This window comes from Aptenodytes forsteri, unplaced genomic scaffold (assembly GCF_000699145.1).
Source record: "Aptenodytes forsteri isolate BGI_AS27 unplaced genomic scaffold, ASM69914v1 Scaffold113, whole genome shotgun sequence".
In the NCBI taxonomy this organism is placed as follows: domain Eukaryota; kingdom Metazoa; phylum Chordata; class Aves; order Sphenisciformes; family Spheniscidae; genus Aptenodytes; species Aptenodytes forsteri.
Genome location: NW_008795032.1, coordinates 295,996 through 315,112, shown reverse-complemented (window position 1 = coordinate 315,112; position 19,117 = coordinate 295,996). Strand labels below are relative to the sequence as shown.

At 53.9% G+C, this 19,117-nt stretch overlaps 1 protein-coding gene across 1 annotated transcript in view; it reads right to left on the bottom strand.

Annotated features, from left to right (window-relative positions):
- LOC103896475 (dual oxidase 2) overlaps positions 1-14,755 on the bottom strand; it is a 22,083-nt gene extending 7,328 nt beyond the window's left edge. The window contains exons 1-22 of the mRNA XM_019471271.1: positions 14,692-14,755; positions 13,918-14,001; positions 13,014-13,178; positions 11,735-11,922; positions 10,189-10,390; positions 9,429-9,595; positions 9,284-9,344; positions 9,041-9,137; positions 8,759-8,846; positions 8,291-8,399; positions 7,794-7,957; positions 7,179-7,345; positions 6,868-6,986; positions 5,398-5,535; positions 4,968-5,081; positions 4,139-4,341; positions 3,706-3,891; positions 3,054-3,279; positions 2,288-2,381; positions 1,874-2,049; positions 1,537-1,606; positions 964-1,059 (exon numbers count right to left, since the gene is read on the bottom strand). Of these exons, the coding sequence (XP_019326816.1) occupies positions 964-1,059; positions 1,537-1,606; positions 1,874-2,049; positions 2,288-2,381; positions 3,054-3,279; positions 3,706-3,891; positions 4,139-4,341; positions 4,968-5,081; positions 5,398-5,535; positions 6,868-6,986; positions 7,179-7,345; positions 7,794-7,957; positions 8,291-8,399; positions 8,759-8,846; positions 9,041-9,137; positions 9,284-9,344; positions 9,429-9,595; positions 10,189-10,390; positions 11,735-11,922; positions 13,014-13,178; positions 13,918-14,001; positions 14,692-14,755 (2,978 nt within the window). The remainder of the gene's footprint in view (positions 1-963; positions 1,060-1,536; positions 1,607-1,873; positions 2,050-2,287; positions 2,382-3,053; positions 3,280-3,705; positions 3,892-4,138; positions 4,342-4,967; positions 5,082-5,397; positions 5,536-6,867; positions 6,987-7,178; positions 7,346-7,793; positions 7,958-8,290; positions 8,400-8,758; positions 8,847-9,040; positions 9,138-9,283; positions 9,345-9,428; positions 9,596-10,188; positions 10,391-11,734; positions 11,923-13,013; positions 13,179-13,917; positions 14,002-14,691) is intronic.
- Positions 14,756-19,117: the final 4,362 nt, after the last annotated feature.

Sequence of the window (19,117 nt, the reverse complement as noted above, 5' to 3'; positions counted from 1 at the left end):
GGGACAGCTGACCCCAACTGACCCAAGGGATATTCCACACCATATGACGTCATGATCAGCATATAAAGCTGGGGGAAGAAGGAGGAAGGGGGGGACGTTTGGAGTGATGGCGTTTGTCTTCCCAAGTCACCATTACGCGTGATGGAGCCCTGCTTTCCTGGAGATGGCTGAACACCTGCCTGCCCAGGGGAAGCAGTGAATGAATTCCTTGGTTTGCTTTGCTTGCGTGCGCGGCTTTTGCTTTGCCTATTAAACTGCCTTTATCTCAGCCCACGAGTTTTCTCACTTTTAACCTTCCGATTCTCTCCCCCATCCCACTGGGCGGGGAGTGAGCGAGCAGCCATGTGAGGCTTAGTTGCTGGCTGGGGTTAAACCAGGACACATCCAAACTGATCGAGGGTAGGGGAAGGTCCTTGGAGCTATTAAGGCAAATCAGGATATTCTGGCCATGAGTAACAACCATTTAACTACTTCCTTGTAGAAATATTTGCTGCTGCCACAGCAGTGAGGACCAGAGTCTCTCCTGCAGCTCTTGCAGGCAGCTCACGGGTGAACCAGCAGTGTCCCAAGGGGCAGAGGAACACAGGCAGGACCTGCCAGGGAAAGTCCCTCTCTGTGGGCAAGGCATACATCCCGAGCTCTGGAGTTGGACACTTCTTTTTTTTTTTATAGAGGCACATCACCCAGACCCAGCTACGGCACCATCCCCACCGAGACAGGGCTGTTACCATAAGTCCTCAGCCAGCAAGACGCTGTGATGTGCCTGTCTGGGCTGGGGCATCTCCTGCAGGGACAGTCTCGCATCCCCTCCCTACGTTGCACCACTGTCATGGGCGTGCTGGCTCCTTGCAGCAGTGCCATTTGACCGGAGGGCTACCCAGTCTGACACAGAGACATGAGAAAGAGCAAACAGGCTGAACCCGAACCCAAGAAGTGCGCCCAGTGAGGAGAGGGTGTACTCACTTTCTGCCTGGTCTCTTCCTCAGCTCTTGCCCATCTCGCTCTATGTAGTGGCTCATGGTGTCCAGGTTCGGGTCTTTCTCCTCCTCTGAGATGGTTCTGTTGGGAATAGAGCTACGTCTAGCCCAAAGTTGTACTTGCAGGAAGGGCTTGCCAAAATTGTCCCCATTTCCCCACTTTCCATCTCAGGCTCAGCTGAGAAGGTGTCCAGCAAGCCTGCTTGCATTAACTTTAACTGCATAGTACACGGATCGGATTCACACAAGATAACCCTCCCCTCTGAAAAGCAAGGTAGGACTCCCATTCCCATGTAGTGAATGCAACAGGGGCTCTGCAGGAGGCAGTTCCTCCCGTCTGGCCGCCTGGGTGCCAGGGGAGGAAGGCAGCAGCCCCACCGCAGTGTCCGGCTTGCTCATGGGCATGTCCCAGCATGGTCGTCCCCCTTCCCCAGCACTGGGCGTGCGAACACCTGCTGGGAGCATTTGTCGGAGGGGCTGAGGTGAAAGATGGATGTGCATCCAGGCAGAAAGAGAAGAAGAAATAGCAGCAGCAGCAAGACTAAGGAGGAGAGCTTACTCTTTTGGCTCTTTCTTTTTTATGAAGGAGACGCGGTTGTTCAGGTTTTGCTTGAGCACCTCAGGGACACCTTTCAGGAGCCAAAAGGACAAACAGCTGTTTAGAGTGTGTGAGATGCGGTGGACAAGGATTAGGCATCTCCCCTGGGCAGGGGTGGGGTGGGGAGAGGCTCTGAGCTGACCCAAACATGTCGCACACAGAGTGGCAGCTGATGCCCCATTACTGCGGTTGGGATGGAGAGATTGATGGGACAAGATTTGGGAGCTACGCATTGGGTGCTGCCCATCACCTCCAGCCCTGCAGGGCCTGGGGTGACCCAGTGCTCCTGCCCACTGACCTTTGACGCAGAGCTGGGTGAGACGAAGCTCGCTGTCGTGGTCCCGCAGCATGTAGTGGAAATCCTCCCATGTCAGCTCATCCCTGTCCTGAAACCCTGAGGCCCAAAACATGGACTCGGTCACCTGCTCTGCTTGGTCTTTTGACAGGCAGTTGTTGGAGATCTCGATGAAGGACCTGGAGCAAGGACGAGAGATGGGAACTTCAGAGGACCACAGCTTGAGTCCTTCAAATAACACAGGGCAGAGCCCCAGACCAGTTTCACAGGAGAAATGGGCTCTTGGTTGCGAGTGTTGAGCCCACGGCCTCTCACATAGCACCCTTGGGGAGTGAAGCACAGAAACTGGGAGTTGCTTTTGAAGACATCTATGTTTACAGACATTGTGAAAACATCTAGAGAGATGAGGAGAAGTACCTGAGCATCCTCAGAAACTCCTCCTTGGAGAGGAACCCATTCTCATCAATGTCATACATCCTGAACATCACCTTGGACTTCTCCTCCGGGGACCCTGGTGGGAAGGGCGAGAGGCGAAGTAAGAACAAGATCCTATTTTCATCAGCAAAAGTGCTTTCAAACATTGTCTTTGAGAGTCTGAACCTGCAGCAGTGAAGTCTCACCCAGCCCTGAAAAGACTGAAAGCACACTGCTGATCACAGCTTGAATAGTGACTGAATGTGAATAGCGTGCCGCCCTGACTTTCTCAAGTGCAAGGTGAAAAATCAGGTAGATACACATTCTTTCTTGTGCATTATTTTGCAAACTCAAAATGTGCTTTTGCACAGCAATGATTTTTCTGGGAGCTGCTTTGATTGAATCTGGCATTCACCACCTCCATCTATGAATCTACCTTTCCAGTGGTCATTTAGGGGGGATCAGATATGACATCTTATATGGCTGTTATCATCTGTCAAGGGCAGGATGCATGGTCCATTCAGAGGACGGGGCAGACTTGTCTATGGTGGCGACAGATCAGCAAATCACTGCTCTGACATAGCTCCCCTCAGGGACAGTCTTACAGAAAACATAATTAAAAAATACATTGTCACTGCCCCATAACTCAAGTTGAAGCTGTCCTAAGTGAAGGGAATGGATGGATCTTGTCCTTCACTCTGCTGGTGCTGTTGCCAGAGCCTAGAAACAGGACTTAGAGCAATAGATGGAGACCAGCTCCAGCTCCCACCTTTCATGAAGACCACCAGAATGTCCAGGAACTCCCGGAAGGAGATGTAGCCATTGCTGTCTTTGTCAGCCAGGGAGAACATGGAGTCCACAAACATGGAGTCGGCTTTGAGCCCCAGGGCCTCAGCAAATTCAACCCTGCTCAGCTCACATGTCAGAGACTCCTTTGCCTTCTGTGAAGATTCAAAGTTGAGCTCTCCAGCATCGGACCTGTCGATTTCCAGCACCTGCAGGTTGTGTCCCACAAAAGAAATCCCATGAGTGCTGGCAGAGCAGAAGGCTGGCGTTCACTTGCCCAACCTATTGCACAGAGGCCAGTGGCCCCCCTGGCACAAAACTCATGGCAGATACCATGGGGAAGTCCCGTGTCTCTCCTACACAATGTGACTTTCACACTAAACACCACTGACCATTATGGAGACCTCAGTTACATCATCCAAAAGTCTCTTTGCGACTTTAGACACTTATATCACCACAGAAGAACTCCCTTTGTCTTCTGCAGGGGAAAATGTCCCTTGGTCCTGAAAGTATTGCCAGCTTCCTTGTGCATGGCTTATCAGCTCTTACAGAGAGCAACAGCAGCAACATTCATTGCTTAATCAATACAGAAATACCTTCCTCCATGCATCAAAGCCTGCCACACCTCTACATACCTGAGCAAACAGGTGCCTGAAGAAAGTCTCCAGAATTTGTTTTCTCTGCTCCTGGGTGACTGCCCATTTCATCAGGCTCTGCTCCTTCATCTCAGACATATGCAGGTCAAGGCCGCGCTCCTCCAAGTAGCCTCGTAGCTTCCCAACGAAGTTGCTCCTCTCTGCCTCCTCGCTGAAAAGCAGCACCTGCAGAAGACCCCACCAAATGGCTGTGAGCAGCAGAGGCTCAGTTCAGATGTGAGTTCTGCTGCTCTTCACCACAGTGGTCGCTCCATGGTATGAGCTGGACCTGGTGGTTCTCAGGAGGCCACAGCCACCCTTCAGAGACCTATGCTGCTCCCAGTGCCCAGGACTGAGTGGTGTGGCGACCAGTGGCAGAAGATGGTGGAGGGTCCAGGGGAAGGTATCATACCCCTGGCATCATGGTACTCACCAGGTCGTACTCCTTGGGGCTCTTCAGGAGCAGAGCTTTGTTCCCTTTGTTGCTAGAGAGGACCACCTCCACCCTTTGATGGACTTTCAGGCTGATGCTCCGGAGCACAGACCCTCTCCCATCCAGCACTTTGAGCACTGTGTCAGCTTGGAGCTGAATGTAGACGGGAGAGCTGTCTGTCTTGGGACCGTGCCACTCCATGGCTGGTGGGAGAGAGCACAGGACTCAGCTGGAAAGGCACACCTGCACTCCTACTCATCCCAGCACCTCCTTCACCGAGATGCAGCTTGGAAGTGATTGCATGACCAGACACATGTTAAGGGAAAAATGATGATCTCCCAACTGCAGAGCTCAAGGGCATGGACAGTGGAGGATTACAGACCATTGAGCCGGGAGGCAGGATTTTTCCAGTGTCTAGGACAAGGAGATACAGTCCCTGTCCTGGAGCTATTGGTGCAATTGCTCCACATAGGTTTCCTTCAGATAAGGTGTGATCTGGAGAAGGTTGTAATTAAAGGGTCATAGGATGATTTGGGTTGGAAGGGACTCAGGTTGGAAGGGTCTCTCACCCAGTCTCCTGCCTAAAGTAGGACCAGCTACAGGGTCAGGCCAGTCTGGCCAAGGCTTTATATAGTCAGGTCTTGGATAGGATGGAGACTGCACAACGTCTCTGGGCTACCTGCTCCACTGCTTGACTATCCTCCTGGCGAAATAGTTTCTCCTTATATCCAGTCTGGATATAAGTTTCAAGCCCAGCCCTGCCTTGGTATGTGCCCTGACTTCAGCGGCATCACCAGACACCATTGCAGGACCAACAGTGCCACCTCACCATGTATCACCTCGCCGGTCACCTCCCTCCTCACGCTGGAGCCCTGCTTCTTCTGCAGCTTCTTGAAATCTCTCTTGCGGAGAACGGCAACGATCCAGGCAACAAACAGCGTCACTGGGGACACATGGGAGAAGAAAGCACGACATATCACAAAGCTCCTTCCTGCTTTGGCAGTATCACCTGTACGACTGGGGCAGACAGGGGTTTATTTCTTCCCCATCACCCCCAGTTCAATGCTCCATGGTTTTACTTAATGCAGGGCTGCACCATGAAAGCCCTGCTCCCACCTGATGCCCAAGGACCCTGCCACCTCAAGGACCTCGAGAGTGGCCAAGACTCAGCAGCTCCTGCTGGGAGGTGCTTGGTCCATGGGCACTCAGCCCCTTTCTCTGGTGGAAGAGGAGATGGGTAAAGAAACAGAGCAGCAAACCTAAAGGCAGACAGCAGAGGACAACGATGATGATCCCGAAGCCTGCACCGCTGCCTTTGAAGTAGTCCAGCACGGTCATGGGCGTGCAGTTGGCCAGGTGTTGAGCCGTCAACTGCTGGGGCTGGGGGCACGGGTCCCCTGCATGGGGGGAGACAGGCTGTGAGTGTCGTGGACCTTTTACCTCTCTCATCTCCATCATCCCCAGGAACCTCCGCATTAAGATGCCGGTGGGGTTCATTGCCGAGTGACCCAGGGAGCGCTGCAAAACTGGGATGCCCAGGTTAAACTCCAGATTTCAGGGGACAACCCGTGTTTTCAGGTTGAACCTTTGCCTGCCACAGCAAACCAAGCGCAGAACTGGACTCAAGCACTCTGGGAGTTCAGCACCATCACCTCTCCTGATGGGATGGGCTGAGCAAGAAGTACCCTGGGCCACGGCAAACTGGGGCTCAGACCCTCTGCTCATCCGTATGCTGCAAATCCAGGGAGTCCTCCTGGTGCAATTGCATGGAGGAACCCAAATGCCTTGCAAGAGCTGGAACGTGTGCCAAATAGAACGCTTTCGGTAAATGGGAAGGGTGTGGCAAGCTCCTGAGAGGAAAAGGCATACTGCTGTGTTTGGCTACATCTCACCCCGAGCATGGCAGCAGGACTCTCTTTGGTTCTTGGTGGGGAGAGGAAAGCTCATTTCAAGGACGGCACAGGACGGCACCAGGGTGAGGGGTGCACATCAGCACAGGACTAGGCTGCTCCTAGCCTGCTGGGAACCCAGAACATGCTGGGATGCAAGCCCTGAGCTCTCCCTGGGCTGAAATCCAGCTGGTGCAGTTCATGCTGCCATTGCAACCACATCTGCAGGAAAGCCTGGCCAGCCCTTCCAGCCCTGGTTAACCAACAACCACGTCGGTGGAGCAGCTGGGCAGGAGAGGGCCTTGCAGTACAGCACCCAGGGCACATTCAGGGGTTGATGCAATTAAAGGCAAAAGTAGGCAATGTTACACAGTTACAGTATGCAAAGCTTAACTCATCTGCAAACTTCATCACTTTTCGGGTCACTCATCGGTTTAACCTGCAGGCCTGTGTGTGCTCGTATATCAAAGGAGCTAGAGGACACATCAGTGAGGAGCGTGACACAGTGTGGGGTAGGCAGAGACCAAGTTTTAACCCCGGCACGACCTTCCAGGGCATCAGTTGCATTTTTGTACCCTGAGATCTTTCCAAGACTCATGCAATACACATGCCTGGACTTCAGCCCACTTTCAACATCACTGCTGCCCGCCTTGCCTACAAGCAACCCTTGCATTTTGCACACATTTTGTTGGCTTAGGGGCAGGTGTCAGGCTTCAGATACTGCCAGCCCAATGCTTTCCCTGTGTCACTGAGTCACCGACTGTGTCACCGAGATGGGTCTGCTTTCCTCCCTAACTCGCTGGTGACATTTGCCCCCTGTGCCCTGCCATTTGCACTCACCCTCCCTCCAGACGAACACGCAGGGCTGGAGTTCTTTGGGGTCTGCGTGGGTGACGGCAGCCAGGATGTTACGGAAGGTGGTGTTACGGATGTTCCTGGTTTCCTCCACTGTGAACAGCCTGGGAAAAAAGATGTGGGACCAAGCGGTGGCCCTGGGCGTCACTGTCTGGTGGCAGGAGGGATTGCCTCCCCACACTGTTTTAGGAAGCTGGAAGATGGTTTTTCCTCCAGCCCCAGTTGTTATGTCTTACTGGGGCTGGCAGAGCAGTGGGCAGCCTGCTCTGTGTGCCAGACATGGAAGAGGCCTTTACCCGTTCTTGGTGTTTTCGAACCAAAATCTGTCGCCATCACGCAGGCGCACAAACTGGTCCAGGATGATGGCACTGAAGAGGGAGCCGTCAACCTCCAGCATGCCTCCAGGGAGCAGCTCCAGCCCAGACGTGTTGTTGGCATACAGAGCAGCAACCTTCTCCAGGACCTGGCCAGAAACCCGCACCGCACACATGTGAGCAGAGGGAATTCTGCAGGGCCTCAGAAAAGTCTTGGCAAGCCTCAGGAGGAGCGAGGAATGTGCATGTCCCAGGCATCACCCGTCCATGGGCTGGGAGGATGCTCAGCCCCATGCAGCCTTGAGCTCATGGCTTGGACTTGAGCAACTAAGCACCACTCCCAGAGCATCTCAGCTCCAGGAGGAGCAGAGCTCCCAGCGGCACAGGCGCTTAGCACTGGGGCAGGATATGTTTATTCATGCCATGTAATTACACAGTTACTCCAATGCAACAGCCCCGCAGGCATGAAAATGAGCTAGGGCAGGATGCACACTGATGTCCCTCTTCCTACGTTGCTGGAGAAGCTAGTCACTGCCTGGACTGCCCCAACGTCCTTTGACTCACGCACTTTCCGTGCCCTGACCAGTTCCTCGTTACCTGTTGCTCCAGGTGTGGGGCAAGGTCTGACCAGTTCTGGAGAGGCTCCAACCCAAATCGCTCCCGGGCTTGGTTATAGGTGGGCAGGCCAAGGTCTCGTCCGCGCTGGAGCCAGCTGGCCACATAGTCAGTGCGGGAGTACTTCAGGGGCCCGTACCAGTAATCTGTGGGTGGATTCGAAGCCATGGTGATGGCAAGGCGGAGCCGGAGGAGCAACCCCAACGGCCCCAGCTGCCAGGCTGGCCTCGTCCTTCTGCCATGAGCCATGCTGAACATGGAGATCATCTCCATGCCCTTGCCAGGACAGTCCCAGGAACATGCTTAACATGCCCTGCAGCTTCTCTGCACCTCCGTTAACAAGGTTGAAGCTGGTCTGAGCGTGTGGTTGGGTGCTGATGGCGGTGGCAATGAGACCTGTCTCCCCACCTTGGTCCCCACACATCCCCAGGAGAGGGTCCCCCACCAACGCGCCAGCTGCAGTGCAGGGGAGTGCAGACCTTGGAGATCTTCCACCACAATGTTGTCCTCCCGCTCTGCAATCTGTGAGCTCATCCCCAGCAGGAGGTCGTCCACGTCCACATCTTCTGCCTGCTGCAGCCTGGTGCTCTGAGGGGAGATGGAAAGAGCAGGTGATGCCTCGCAGGTCCGAGGACATAGGGCAGCCCCACACCCCTGAACTGGTGCCCATAGGGGTGCAGACCCTGGATGTAGGGGTACTAGGGATTTCTTCCAGGCTCATTTTCTCCATGTCAGCACAACCTTGAGGTCTGAGCCTGCCGTGGCTCAAGGCGGCATCTGGGGATGTCTGGATGGGGAGGACCTCACACCCCTTGGTTGGCTGTCATGCTCTGCGCCCAATTTCCCTTTCACCTCCCTGTGGGGTCTTCCGTAATGTAAAGCAAGGAATGAAGCCCCTCCGGCCAGCCTGCTACGTCCTCAGGACCCCCACACTCCCTTCCCCGTACCTCTCTGCTCCAGTAGCTGTTGCAGAGCCGCACTGCTGGGTATGAGCCACCGGGGCCGGGCACTTTCTGGAACTGGCACCTGTGGGCTCTGGAACAGCAGAGAAGGGCTGGACCCACAGCCCCCGACTGGGGCTGCCCTGAGCTGGTGGGGCTTGGCTGTCCCAGTGAGGGGCAGGATGCCAGGGAAGGGACAGGGACCATCCCCAGCCACCACCCCAGCTCAGGCATCTCCTTCCCCAGCATGGGCACTGCTCTCCCACAGCACTGCCGGGCTGCTCCTACCTTTTGTAGACGCCCGGTGGCACCATGGTGGCCAGGAATTGCCCTGCAGCTGCCACGAACTCTGGCGAGAGGCTGGGGTCCAGATGCTGCTGGTAACCTGCGGGGCAGCAGCCACAGTCCAGCACCCAGGCTGGAGAGAAAGGGGGCTGAGCCCCCTCTCCTGCCCCATCCTCCAGCTCCCCTGGTCCCCCCACCCCTGCTCCCCACACACCCTGCAGCTCCATCACCCGCTGTGCCCCTCACCTTTGTACTCTGGGATGGGTCTCCCCAGCAGAGTTGGCAGCCACTCGTACAGCACGATGCTCTAGGGCACAGGGGAATCGGGTCAGGGACAGAGCCGGGAAGGGTATTGGGGGTCTTGGCAGAGCTGGGGGGTCCCATCCCTCACCTGGAAGGTGGCAATGACCTGCTTGCGAGCATGCTGGAAGAGGTCCTCATCAGACCAGTTGGGGTGTTCCTGGGCCAGCTTCGCGGCCAGGTGGTTGTGGTACCGAAACCAGGCAATGCTCTCAGCCTGCAGGAAGCGGTTCTCATTCCCCCAGGCGTTCCCCAGGTCTGCAAGAGCCGCCGGGACCATCAGTGGGGGATGCTGCCACTGGGTCTAGCTTTGCCCTTGGCTGGCGGAGCACCCCCAGCCCCATGGCTGCAGCCCAGCATCCCCTCATCCCCTCGCCCTTCCTTCCTCCCCAGGGAGACAAGCAGCCTGAGTGAGCGAGAAGCAGCACTGGGCCCCCAGCATGAACCAAAGGTTGGGCAGGTGAGGAATTCAAAGCAAGCAGAGCAGGTTTTTATCCACGGCAGCCCCTTTCCCCAGAGGAGATCGCCTTGGATCGGAGGGACTAGTAGCCACTGGTCTCTGCGTGTTGGCTGGGAAATGACCCACTGCCTCCTGGGGATGTGGCACCTTGAGTTCATGGCAAGTCTTTGCTGGGAAGCCTTTGGTGGGGCACACATCTTCCTCCCCCTTGGGCTGGAAAACTGCCTGCTGTCCCACGGGACTCCTGACCCACATGTCCCGGCTCACCCCACTCCCCTGCCCTTTCCTGGGGTCCCCTCTGGGCCCAGCTCCAGGGACATCCTGCCCCCCCCTGCTCGCAGTCAGGGATGGAGCCAAGCAGGTGAAAACCCATTGAGGATGCCACCATTACCGTAGATCCCCCGGGGACCACCCTGTCCTGTGGACGGATCCAGCGCCTTCCACATGGGGACCCTCCCGTCTGTCTCCCTCGGGAGGCGCCCGCTGGGCCCCGATGCCAGCTGTCCCCCCAGGAAGCTTCTCAGGGCATCGCTCCAGGAGTGCGAGGGGCCGTAGATGGAGCTGCCATCCAGCCAGCCTGTCACCTCGTTGGTCTAGGGCAGGCATGGAGAACAGGCATTAACAGGCGCCAGGGTCTCGGCAGAAAGGTGCAACAAAAAGGTCTGAAAAGCCCCAACCCGGCCCTTTTGGTCTTACAAAGCAGCCACCCCATCCCCTGTTTTAACAAGAGCTATCAGGATGCAAATATATACTCCGACAATCTCTATGCAAACTGCAGGAATTAGTGCCAGGTACAGGAAAAGACCAAGCAAAAGATTTTTCAAAAGTGTATTTTGTTGGGTTTTTTTCCCCAATTATTTTCAGCTATGCCCAGAAGCAGACATCTGTGAATCCCTACATAGGCAAGACCAAGCTGCAAAGGGACTAAACCCATCTCTGGGGAAACTGGAAACACTGGAGCTTTCCCCTCTGGGGAGCCCTGTCCTCGCAGCAGGGAGTCCCACTGCCCTGGCAACATGTTGAATATCTCCTTTGCCAAATGTTTTCATTAAAACATCCTTTTCAGTCTGAAAACATGGTGGTGTTTTCATTTTTCTAAGGTTTGAAATACTGCTAAAACCATGACTTGCTAACCTGGTCTCATCATGGTTTGTCACATGAAAGGTTCAGGGGGCTATTTTGCTTCGGCGATTTTGATTGGGAAACTTTCCAGCATGAAAGAAAAAGCACATGGGCTTGGGAACACATCCAGCCTCAGCATAGCAAAACATGGTGAAATTGGGGGAAAACCTGGATTTTTTCCAAACTGACTGAAATTCAGAGAAGCTTTACAAGTTTACAACTTTATGACAGTACCAGCTCAGTTTTATGATGCATTATTAAAGATAAGAGTTGGTGCCTAAAAATAATGTGTCATGATTACTGGCCTTCTAGAGCGGCACAAGTATATAAATTGATTATGGAAGTTCATTACACTTGTACCAAAAAGGCTCCAGTTATCACTTGTTCCACCAGATACAGGCAGCCCTACCTTTGCTCATTTTGACTGAAGTGATAAAAACTTTGGCAGCCAAGGAAGACTGTGAATTGCTCCTGCTTTACCCATTCCTCTTCTGCCCTCCATAAGCCATGCAAGAAACTCAAATTTGCATTAAAATAGATGACACAGGCAGATCTAGAGTAATTACGTTTTCTTTGGCCAAGAAAAGCACTGACCTTGAGCAACCACAAATGTTGCTCTGTGTGAACCAGCACCTTGCAGGTTGTGCTTTGGGTTCATTTGCAATTGGTTCAAACACTTGAGAGACGTATATTTTTAAGGAAACAGCAGTGCTCTCCTTTTATTTTTGCAAACGCTATCTTGGCTGCTACAGACCCCAATGTTGGGTGAAGAGGAATTTAGCCGAAAGGCAAAGAGCAAAGGAAACGCTACCTACCTGTTCCCGGGGGCTGTTGGGACTCTGCCCCGTCTCCGTTGCCCAGTGGATGCGCTGGAAGGGCAGGACCACATCTCCAGTGCCTGCAGGGTCAAACACGAGGTCTCCGGATGGGATGTGGATGTTCAGGAACTCAGCAGGGCAGCCGGGTTTCTCTGTCCCCAGGATGTCCGAGAGCACGTGGAAACCTGCCAGAGACCCAAGCACGGTCAGCAGCTGGGACGACTGCCACCAGCACCTGGAGCAGGACAAGATGGTGCGCAGCTGAGCCGTACGTGGGCTGAGGGGACCACCCTGTGCAGCAAGAGTGGTTTCCTTCCTGCCTTCACTGCTGGTTTGCTCCACGACTTTGAAAAACTTTGGGCTGGAGCCCAGATGTGCTGAGCTCTAGTACACAGGAATAGGGCTTCAGGTGCCCCTGGCCAGACCTCATGAGTAGGGTAGGGTGATTCAGGGACCAGGGTGGAGAGACTCAGCCAGCGGATGTTCAGAGACCACCGGCAGCTGGACCATCTGCTGGCCACCACTTCACCAGGAGCAAGGCTCTGCATTTAGCCACTACTTCCCTGAGCTCCTCCTTGCTTGTAGCCTTCAAGGCCAAGGGTTGCTGCTGATGCTGAGCCCGGTGGCTGCCGTTGCTGTTGGCCTATTTGAGCTTTGGTGTGGTGGGAAAAACTACCTCCAGGGAGAAGCTAAATGGTACCACACTAGTGTCTGCCCCTCCCGTGGCCCATCTTGGGGCCGAGCACCCTGGCTTGGGTGTCCGGGGATGTGTATGAACCTTAAGCCGTATGGGCAGCTAATTGTCTCCACTTCTTTGACAAGTTCGGCCTGTTTTCTCAATGAGCCGAGGGTATTTCCCAGAGACAGACATCCCCGGGCTTGGAGACCCAAGACCCCGCTGAGCTCCTGAGCGACAGCAAAAACTTTTCCGACTTGCAGCGATTCCGCCCAGCAACCACTCACAGCGCGGCTCTTAGCGCATTTGTTAGGCGTTTTGCAACAAGGTAACTCTATCGCTAAAACAAATGAGGAAGTTCCCAAATGACAAATATCAGCATTTGTGGCAACTGCCAAAGGTCATAAAAAATTCATGTGAACTCTTTTGGCTGGACAGTACTTTGGTATGGCGATACCCAAGGCTTTACCTTTTGGGTGTGGGTTTGCTATGAAGTGGTGGGTGAGGAACGCTCCGACGTGTGGCCTTGGGGTGTGAGAAACCAGCGTTTTTCCACTCAAACCAACATCTTTCCACCTGGTGCCAGGCCCCAGCTCTTACCGAAGAAGACAGCCAGGACGGTTGTGTTCCTGCGGGAGGGCAGCCCGGAGGGTCCCCGTGCCACCGCGTTGCTGAGCTGGCGAGCATTGGGCACGTGGGGCTCCTGCAGCGCCTGGTAGACGCCGTCTGCGTAGTTGGCTGGCAGGAGACGCAGCAGCCTGGCACCTGTGTCACCAAATCAACATAGCATGGGTCCGGTGGCACCCGACAGACGGGAGACGCAGCAGTAGCGGGGTACACCGGCATGTGCGAGGGTCCCAGGAGAGAGCAAGAGGATGGCATAGATGCTTATAGTGGCCAAGAACACACAAGTTTTGGTACCAACACCCAAAACTTCTTACAATACTGGGATCCGTCCTCTTAAAACTAGGAGGGATCCTCCATGGGCATGTTCCCTTCCAGTTGTCCTTCTCTGGTCCATGTACATCCCTGTTGCCTCCTGGAGGTCTGGGGTGGTGTTCTCCAGTGGGTAACTGGAGCGATGTTAAGCTGCCCGTGTTGACTATGCAATACATGAGCATGGTGATTGCCAACACCATAGGAAACAGGAGAGGGAACAGCCGGAGAGACAGAGAGACAAGGGAGAAGATGAGAGAGAAATACCCTGACTTCACACCCACCACACCTGGGTAGCAGGTAAAAGTGGCAAGGCCAGGACACGGGAGACAAAGCTGGGCTGCTTGGCCCCTCCAGACTGCTCCAACGGGGCTCTTAGGCGCATCTAGAGACCTACCTTGAGTGCAAACAGCCATCTCTCAGAGCCACGGGAGGTGGCATTGCCTGGTCACCTGCCTGGTTCAGGCTTAAGTCAGAAAAGGTTTCTCTCTCAGTTGTAAAGCGGGCCAGATGCCAAAGTGTCAGCTCACCCTGTCCTGCCATCCCCATCCCCAGGCCTGGCACTCACCCACTGAGCCGCGGTTGTGGTGCAGCAGGTTGTTGTACCAGCCGTCGTAGCGCTGGACCTCCCAGGAGATGCTCTCCTGGGCTTCTGGAAGAGACCGGACCCACTTGGTGAGCAGCAAAAAAAATGCATGAAACGAGCATCTCCATTACAGAATTATATTTATATTGTGAAATTTTCCCGTATTCTTTTTGAAACTTTCTGTACAAACAGTTTTTTAGACAAATTTTGCACTCTTTTTGAGGGATAAGCAATGTCTAAAATTAGAAATTCATGCTTGTGATCCTGATGTCCCCAAATCAATTTCTGGCCCCCACCAGACTACTTCCAAAGGATCTTCATTTTCTCCTTCTTTCTCATTGTATCAGAAGAAGTCTCTCCTTACTTCTGACCCCCCACAATGTCCATGTGAGTCAAGCAAAGGCCTTGACACTGGACTTATGCTCTCCTCCGTGCATTGTGTATCAGCATCAGCCTTTGTCAATAAATATATACTTTGTTTTCTTTGTGTTAATTTTTATTGCTTTTATTATAATACTAGCAAGAAGCTCCAGTTCCTCATTACAAGCTGTGTACACATATAAACAGCAGTAGGTGAGTCTCCCAACCTGCAGGCTCTGCAAGTTCAGCATTTTGCTCCTTTTTTTTCTTATCTCTTCACAAACTGAGTCATGCCCATCTCTGATATGATGCCCCATGAGCTAGAGGAAATTCCTCTGAGGGACAGAAACTACACAGGATCTCCCCTTGGATCTCCTTCCCTGAAATTGTACTTACTCCCCAAGGACCACGTCACCAGCAGAACCACGGTCAAACTCAATATCATCTTCATGGGTTTCATCAGCCACTGGGTCTTTGGAAGCAGCAACCTGCAAACAGAGAGGAGAAGGAGGGAGCTGGAGCTGGAACTGGGCTGTTCCCGGAGGCTGGGAACATGCACAGACCATAATCTCAGCTCCCTCTTGTGGTTTCTGCTGCCTGGTAAAACCCTGCTGCCTTCATCATCCATCAGCAGCATCTCCTGATTGAGGCTGTGGGAAGGTGGCAGGGGGCACGTGAGATCCCATCACCCTGGGAAAGCCCTATCAAGAGGTGCCAACTGGCCCGAGAAGACCTTTCTGCTGGAGCAGGACCTTTCTGCTGGAGCAGGACCAGTACCTCTGCCTCGGGGTACCCTAGCTGTATGTTCACAACTCATCATCCACGGCAGGAAGAGGTTAAGCTGTGCCAGCTCCGTTACAGAAACATGCTCTTCGTTACAGAAACAGACGTGTTTCAGCTGGCAATTCCTCTGTGCACGCACTGTCCCATCCAAGCAAAGTCCAGCTGTGAACACGATGGGAACAGCCTCAGCATGCAGTCAAGCGCCCCAAAGTGCGCTAATGCCGCAGATCAAGGCCTCTCGATCACCTCTGGGCTAACTCGATGGCACTCTCTCATGACCAGCCTTCCTCATGAGGCTTTACCATCTCACTTTCCACAAAGGCCCTGGATCCAGAGCAAATGTCATCAGTGGGACCCGGACCTTTAAAACCCTGGCCAACACCTGACTGAAGAGGGGAATTCCCAGCCAGTGAAGGCTACCTTTTTTGGTCATAAATGATACAATGCTGCCGCTGGCTTTCCATGCACAGGAATGCCAAACTTGGATTTAACTCCAAGATAGGGTTTTCCACTAAATATGGCTCTTTGTCCCTCGTTCCAGCACTGTGGGTGTGTATCCGAAGACTAGCATCATTTCAGAGGAGCTGTGTTGCCAAGAGATGCAGCGTTGCACAGGTTTCAGCTTTTCCTACATCGCTCTGTTGCAAGCCAAAGTGATGCTTTTAGTTTCTTTTTTTCATTGTTTTAATCTAAACGTAAAGAAATGATGGTATCAGGAAGGCTTACACATTGCAGCAGCTCTGTAGGTTTTATTTCTTATTTACTGGGAATTGCGGTGGGGATTTTTCACTTATAACTACCAGTGGTGCAAACTATAAAATGTGAGTCACTAAATACACTGTCCACTTGGCAAATGAAGTGGTTTGAGATTTAAGTGCTCACATTAATTGCGTTCATAAAACTGAGTGCTCATTGCTAGGTTGTGAGCATAGCATATAACCTCATATAAGCGTAATCTCATTCCACCAGAGATTTCTATACTTTTGGCCTTTTGCAATTAGAAAACAAGCTGTTTCTCAAGAAGTGACATTTCCACATTCCTCTTCCGTCACAATAGCTCACCTGCACTCTACACCTCACAAAACGTTATTACAGGCAAAGTGCTTTGTTAGCTTTCCGTAACATGGATTTAACATTAAATCACTGTTGAAATACCTCTGCACTGATTGCATTTTTGGTTCTGGCCTCACCTCCATGCACATGGCAGTTGGGGCTGCTGAAAGCTTTAGAGCTGCTGAGAGCAGCACTGGGTGGTGTCTCTGGTCACCCAGTGCCACCCCTGTCCTCCTGGAACATGCCCCTGTGGAAGGGGCCCCAGAGGTCTTCCATCCCACAGCCCTCTGCTGAGCGTGGTCATAGGAGGAACACAAAAGTTTGGCCAATGGGTGAAGCACGGAGATGCCTAGGACCTCTGCCAGAGGTCTGAGCAGAGCCCAGTCACTGTCACCACATTGGACTCTTCTGCCAGAAAGCTCTCTCCATTGAAACAGCCTGTTCCCTGCTGAAACCAACGTGGAGGGCTGTGTGGCTGGAGATGCCGGAGCAACCTGCAGCGGTTGTGGTTTGCTTGTGCACAGAGGTCCACGCGACCTCCCGCACTGTAGGAAGGGAGTCCCCATAGACACAGCTGGATTTATCTCCTGCTGACTCAAAATGTACAGAGTTGCAACCCCCATCTAGAGCTGAGGCCTGAAGGTGCCGCAGAAGATTTACCGAAGTCGCTCAGGAAACATGGGGCAAAGCCAAGGCTCAAAGCACATCACCACAGTCACAGTGTAGCATGTCTCCCCCTTCCCCTTGGGTCTTCTCGCAGGGCTCCAGCAGAAAATGTGTTTTAAAATTCCTTCTGCCACTGAGCAAACCTCCCATTTCCTCAGATATGGGAATTGCTCTTGACCCAAGCCATGAGATGACATGCCAGTTCTCATGCATTTTTCATCTCTCCATGGCCCAGCACTGAAAATCCACTTATTGCCTAGTCAGTCCAAGACTGGGGGGGTGTCTTTCCAGCCTTGACCATGGCCAACATGATACAGTGACAGTGGTGGTCTTTCTCCAAGCCGTAGGGTGGAGAAGCAGAAGCAGACTTCTGAGGGCCTTTCCCACCAACATGGAATTTCTCTTCCATGCCTTTACACTGCCTTTATGTCTTCCTACAGGTTACAGGGCACATCAGCAGTTTGTCTCTCCCAACCAAACCTCAAGAACCATTTTCCTTCCCCAGGAGCAGCTCTCCCTGGCAGAACTTGGTCTGTAAAGGCGTGAGGACGCATCGACACCATGTCTCCCCAGCTTATCAACCCTTCTCCAGCTGTTGCTGGGAACCTCCTCACAGGCAAGGCTGACTCACAGCAGTCCTTAGAGGATGCACTCAAGAAGGGGAACATGCAGATCTGGGCTAGGGACCTCATGCCCAAGGAAGATGGGCATCTCATGAGTGGCACTCAGCTGTCCCACAAGCTCCTTTCCCATGCTTCAGCTGAGAGCTCCAGCTTCACACTCCCATGTGCTCCCCCATGTGTTGAGGACCAGTTGCCAGGCTTCTCCAGAAAGAGCCCCCTGCTCTCACACCTGCCTCCCAAATCTCGCAAACCACCCAGGGAGTTCCTTGACATAATGAAACCAGACTGACCTTGGAAGCCCATGGTGCAGCTTGCTGAGGGAAAGCTTTGCAAGCTTGGATTAGTTCCACAGACTTGTCAAGCTTTCCAGGAATTTTATAAGGTCCGATGAGCCCTCCAGTCTCTGCTTTTCCACAGATTCCCTGTGCCACCTTTGGAAAGTCATTCCCTCCCTCTGCACCTAGTGAAACCAAGCACCCGCTTCCCCAGCCTTGTCTTCTCCCATCAGAGAGGATCCCTGTGCCCTATCAAGGCCTGGAGTTTCACAACCCTCCAAAAAACATGCTGCAGAGAGTGCAAACACATGGCTTCCCCCAGAGCAAGGATCTCCCACTCCACTTGATCTCAGCAGATTTGGCTCCCCTAAAGTTAGGGCTTCAGCCTCCAAATGCCTCCTGAGCTCTCCCCAGAGCCACATGTCAGCTGGGACTGTGGGACACATCAGCATCCTGAGAGAGCAGCAGCCCCACTGCAGAACTTAGCGTGACCATATAGGTAGAGGAGAGCAGTTTCAAGGCGTTCGAGAAGCCTGGAGCCTGATCCCTATGGTCCTTGCTAGTCACAGCTTATTTCTAGCTCTCCCCAGCGCTGGTGGGACAGACTGAGGGACTGCCACCTTCCCCCACCAGCCAGCCAACCCTGAGGTTTCAGAACAGGCTGCATCTCCCCAGCCTTGGATGTCATCCAGAAAATCCCAAACCTGTGCACACGCTATGGACAGCATGCAAACAGGGACCAGCGGTGTCTCCAGCTTTCCCACCTGGGGACACCCCTGGAGCCAGATGCCCCAGTGCCACCACAGTGCACAGCAGGGACTCCCTCCCCTGGCGGGACATAAGGGGTCCCTGCCTGTCCCCGCGGTGTCCTGTGCCCATGCAGGCAGGGACATGCATAGTCCCAACCCACCCTGTCCTGTGGCCCGGCTCCCTCACAGGCAGGGATATGCGTGGCTCCATCGCACCCTGCAGGTGGGGATGTGCATGACTCCATCCCATTCTGTCCTCGCACATGACCCAGACACCCCCCCCCCCCCCCCGCACAACACACGCGACGCACGCAGGGACATGGGCGGCCCCAACCTCCTAAGTGCCCCATGCAGGCCTGTGCCCCAAGCAGGCAGGGACACCAGTGGCCCTCGCCCCTTGGTCCCCCATGCAGATGGGGACGTGTACCCTCATCTCACCCTGTGCCCTGTCCCCCAAGCAGGCGGGGACACTAGTAACCCAGCCCCCGGGTCCCCATGCAGGTGGGGGGGGGACACATGGTCCCACCCCACCCTGTCCATCACACAGGAAAGAAACGTGTGGCCCGACCCTTCCATCCCCCCCACGCATGGCCCCATCCCAACTTGTCCCCCAAGCAGGAGGAAACGGGAATAGCACGACCCCCCCCCGCCCCCTCCACTGGCGACCACGCGC